Genomic DNA, 5,254 nt, shown 5'->3' with positions numbered 1-5,254 from the left:
CGATCTTCGATAGTCAGTTGAAGTCTTACCATTGTCGAATTTGGAGTGTGCACCGTACACGAACGCAAGCTCCAATTATACGGAAATTCAGAATTGGGAACATAGAATACACGTGCAAAGCGTGCAAATGAAGCGCTTTGTGAAAAAGCAAGTTATGGGCACTTAGCAGACCTTTCGCTTTCGCCCTAATTTACGTGCAAATGTAAGCATGTTTTCGCCATTAGAACTAGTCGACAGTGTCAATGACAGTAGATTTTAATTCATTTATGGGTTGCTTAGACCCACTTTCGTCAAAATGGAACAATACCATGCGTGATTTAACTACAGACATTTACAATGCTTAAACATTTGTTTAAGCCTTATTCTCGTGTAACTACAGAGATTTACAATGATTAAACACCTGTTTATGTCTTACACGCGTTTAACTACAGACATTTACAACAATTAAACACCTGCCTTTAAGAAACACAAACTTCGTAAATTCAGACCAGATACCTAATATACTTCAGTAACAGTACTAAACGTTTAGCGAGTTCATCAGCTCTGCATGGTGTGTAGTTAAATTTTAGATGGCGGCATTTTCAGAAGTGGTATATATTATTATTTCGTGGGTTTTTTGGGGTGTTTTTTTCAAATTGTACATTAACTACGAAATATAATACATGTAGCATGCCTTTTAATCGTACAGAGCGGGACACAATTTACTGTGACGTCACAGACTGCTCTCAAAATAGTGACCATTATCCGTAACAGTAACGGCGAGGTTGTGAAATCTCGATTCACCACCAGCTGAAAATTGAATATTGACGTCTTTTGTAATACCCTCACGATTCGCCACACATTCGTTTGTTCGACGTGGCATGCTACGTATCATTCTTCCAGTACGATTTGAGGAAGTCTGTTCCACTCCTCTTGCAGCGCCTGGCCAAATTCAGCTAATGTAGCCGGTAGCCATTGGTGTCGCCGTACACTTCTTCGATCATGTTCCAGAAGGGCTCTATGAGAGAAAGTTCAGGGCTCATTGCTGACCATAGAATTCTAGTAACGTTTTGCTGCTGAAGGTAGTCATTTACGACATGTGCACGGTGGGCCCGAGCATTGTTGTCTTGAAACGCAAACCGTCGACCAGCACGACAAGCAAACAGGACAACAATCGCTGCCAGTATATTATCCCTGTTGTACTGACCAGTCACCCTCCTTTGAACAACATGGAGTGGTGTTCTGTCAGTTACAGTGATGCCACCCCACATTATAACTGAACCACCACCAGATTTGTCATGCGGCCTGGGATTGACGTTTGCTTAGCGTTCATTGCGACGTCGCCAAACGCGACCACGCCTATCCAAGAAGTCCAGAGTGAATCTGGACTCGTCAGAAAACGTTACACGAGACCATCGACGATTCACCCAGTTTCTACGCCGTGTACACCATTTGGCACCTGTTTACTATGTGGCAATTCGTTAACGGTAGCACAACACGTGGTCGCCGAGCATGTCTTCACGTCGTATGCATCACTAATCCAAAGACAAACAAAGCATAACATTCAAACAGCAAAAGTAACAGTAGTAATCACTCAAACATATTTATCGTGCGCTCTGTGAAGTATCAAAATCGCGAAGAGTATATATGCCATCATATTTTAGTCGCATTATTATTATTATTATTATTATTTTCACCATCATTTTCATCATCGTTGTCGTCATCATCATCGTCACCATCATTACCATCATCATCGTCATCATCGTCATCATTATTATTAATAATAGTAATGGTAATGAACATCATTATCATTGTTTACCAACACTATATGTACTACTACTACTACTACTACTACTACTACTAATACTACTAATACTACTAATACTACTACTACAACAACAACAACTAATCTAGTTTACTTGTCAACAGATCCCGAAGTGTATAACAGACAAGACACCAGGTGTCGGGTTGACGCTGATAGGTGAACTCTGGGGAAAATGGACGAACCACGGAAAGGGACGTCGTGCTGCGGCGTGTCGGCTCGAGTCGTTGACATAAACGCAGCGCCGCTTCAGCCGAGCGCGTGTTCGCAAATTCTGGCTGCGTGGAGGTTTCTCGTCTTCGTGATTGCGCCCATTGCATTAATCTTCTTATTATTCATTGGTGACGACCCGGTGAGTACAGGTCAAGGCCAACCTCGCTACACCAGGGGAATTCAGCCTACAAACGTTTCGCTAACGTTCGCGAACTATATATTTGACTGGTTCACGACGTGGCCATTTGGTTTACCGTGGAGCGCATAAACCAGTCTAGCGGACGTTACCGACAAGCGGTTGACTGAACTTACCCCACCCGTTAGTAAGCAATCTTTAGAACTGGTGGTCGTTTAGAAGAGGCAAAATAAAAGTATTGGTGTATTGAAACTACCGAAATGGTGTGCTCAATATAAATAGGTACTTGTTGTTTACAATGATGTTTTGTTTTTGTTTTCCGGAAGGGTTAGAGGTGTGGATGGGAGAGGGTCTTATTGTTTCTTTCTTCCAAAACGAAGTGCGAATTCCTCAAATCTTTGAAGAATTCGCACTTCTCTTCACATTAAACAATTTGCGTACATGCCTAGTGTGTAAGTGTATGTGTATATGTATGTGTGCAGTGTGTGCAGTGTGCAGTGTGTGTGTGTGTGTGTGTGTGTGTGTGTGTGTGTGTGTGTGTGTGTGTGCATATGAGGGTGTATATGTGTGTACAAGTGTGTATGTGCGTGCGCGCGTGTGTGTCTGTGTGGCTGTCTCACTGTTGTGTCTGTGTAGATCTACGTGTGTATGTATGTATGTGTATTATGTGTATTTGTATTTGCGTATGTGTTTTTATTTCGAAATGACAACACAGTGACAGGTTGTAATGTTACACAATATATAGCAGTGAGACTGGTGAGTCGCAGGTTTTAATGTTACACAGTATATGGCAGTGAGACTGGTGAGTCGCAGGTTGTAATGTTACACAGTATATGGCAGTGAGACTGGTGAGTCACAGCTTGTAATGTTACACAGTATATGGCAGTGAGACTGGTGAGTCACAGATTATAATGTTATGCAGTTTCTTTTCTTTCTTTTAACTCTGTTAAGGTGGCTATTTCCAAACAGGTTCAGTCACGTCCATCCCACGCCCGGTCTCTGAAGTGTAAGCATAATGTGTTTCAAGCGAAAATAATCACCAATTCTAAAACAAATATTGTATAGAGTGTTCTCTGCTGTAGATGGACTAAACGTGTTGGGCAATACAGCTGCGATGTTTGAGAAATGATATACTTATGTTGGTCCTAGGCATTAAGCGGACTTTAGATGGACTAAACGTATTGGGCAATACAGCTGCGATGTTTGAGAAATGATATAGTTCTGTTGGTCCTAGGCATTAAGCGGACTTTAGATGGACTAAACGTATTGGGCAATACAGCTGCGATGTTTGAGAAATGATATAGTTCTGTTGGTCCTAGGCATTAAGCGGACTTTAGATGGACTAAACGTATTGGGCAATACAGCTGCGATGTTTGAGACATGATATAGTTCTGTTGGTCCTAGGCATTAAGCGGACTTTAGATGGACTAAACGTGTTGGGCAATACAGCTGCGATGTTTGAGAAATGATATTAGTTCTGTTGCTCCTAGACATTAAGCGGACTTTAGATGGACTAAACGTGTTGGGCAATACAGCTGCGATGTTTGAGAAATGATATTAGTTCTGTTGCTACTAGGCATTAAGCGGACTTTAGATGGACTAAACGTGTTGGGCAATACAGCTGCGATGTTTGAGACATGATATAGTTCTGTTGCTCCTAGGCATTAAGCGGACTTTAGATGGACTAAACGTGTTGGGCAATACAGCTGCGATGTTTGAGAAATGATATTAGTTCTGTTGCTCCTAGGCATTAAGCGGACTTTAGATGGACTAAACGTGTTGGGCAATACAGCTGCGATGTTTGAGAAATAATATAGTTCTGTTGGTCCTAGGCATTAAGCGGACTTTAATTGAGGATACCATGCATTTGTCTTGCAGGCATATCGCTGCGCGTATCTCATTTTGTTAATGGCCGTCTTTTGGATCACCGAAGTGGTTCCCATCGCTGTGACGTCACTACTACCAGTTTTCCTGTGTCCAATGTTGGGTATTCTGACAGCTAAAGACACGTCTTCTACCTATATGAATGTGAGTATATGGGTGTGTGGGTTTTGGTGTTGTTGTTTGTAAATAAATAAATAAACAAATAAATAAGTAAGTAAATGAATAATAAGTCAATAACTTTGTTTAACTAGTGATATTTATAAACACTATTTTATATAGATTCAAAAAACAAATGGTTCCAAGGTCATTTTGAGGTCACCAAAAGTCATCATTGTAAATTGGTGCAAGGCGCATCATCTTGTCACTGTAAAATGGGTAGTAGGTCTTTCACTACTAAACGGGGGTCATCCATACAGTATTTACACCCCCATTTACACTTCGTTTGCCCCAACGAATGAACGAAAACATTTTGTCACAGCAGCCAAAGGAACATTGGCATTGGAAGACACCTGTTGGGTCTAAGACTTCATGGAATCACATGGTCATTCAGATATCGAAAAGTATTTCTAGCGTTAAAAGCAACCAATAGCTATACAATTATTGCGTGTCTCAAATGTCCAAGAAAATGGTCCATAGTGTGCATTTGAATCTTAGAATATCCTTCAGTGACAGCATCACCGAAATGAAGCAACATGTGTTTGCTAAAAGAACCATTCTCTGCTTGGCAAGGAATGTATTAAAGCCTTGAACAGTCTTGCTTTAAGAAAGATTCTGTTGGTCTCTGGATTTATTATGAGATAGAGGTCATTTGAAGAAAAGATCATTCATCTTGAAAAGTTCTGAAAAACAAGCTATTCCTTCATACACATATCACATTGGTCCTTGCCCATCTTAGTAAGTCTGCACGCCATGTAATTCACAGCTTATACTTCAATGCGTCATCTATGTTCTGCTTCCTCTAAATATATTTTCCATCTCTCCCCACTTGATATATCTGAAGAAAAAACAATTTGGGGTTTATTTGGTCTGTTCATGGTGTCTGAGATTTTCCCAACTTTTGACCGATCTTCATAGACGACTCAAACTTTCCTATTTTACCATGCAGTACCCGAGATCTGTCAGGCATGCAGCTCTATTACCATGTTTCATGTTCTGCTCACGTTCCTGGCCCCCGTTTTACGAAGTGAACATGACTCTAGGATCATCTTAATCTCAAGTGC

General features: G+C 41.0%; 1 protein-coding gene across 1 annotated transcript; it reads left to right on the top strand.

Moving 5' to 3' along the window:
- Window positions 1-1,911: 1,911 nt before the first annotated feature.
- Window positions 1,912-5,244, top strand: LOC121373501 (protein I'm not dead yet-like). Its single transcript, XM_041500170.1, has 3 exons — window positions 1,912-2,153; window positions 4,029-4,178; window positions 5,140-5,244. The coding sequence occupies exons 1-3, from the start codon at window positions 1,977-1,979 to the stop codon at window positions 5,242-5,244; spliced, it is 432 nt and encodes a 143-aa protein (XP_041356104.1). The 5' UTR covers window positions 1,912-1,976.
- The last annotated feature ends 10 nt before the right edge of the window (window positions 5,245-5,254 follow it).

This window comes from Gigantopelta aegis, chromosome 5 (assembly GCF_016097555.1).
Source record: "Gigantopelta aegis isolate Gae_Host chromosome 5, Gae_host_genome, whole genome shotgun sequence".
NCBI classification, from domain to species: Eukaryota; Metazoa; Mollusca; class Gastropoda; order Neomphalida; family Peltospiridae; genus Gigantopelta; species Gigantopelta aegis.
Note: the sequence above shows the minus strand (reverse complement) of the source record. Positions and strands in the feature narration are given on the sequence as shown.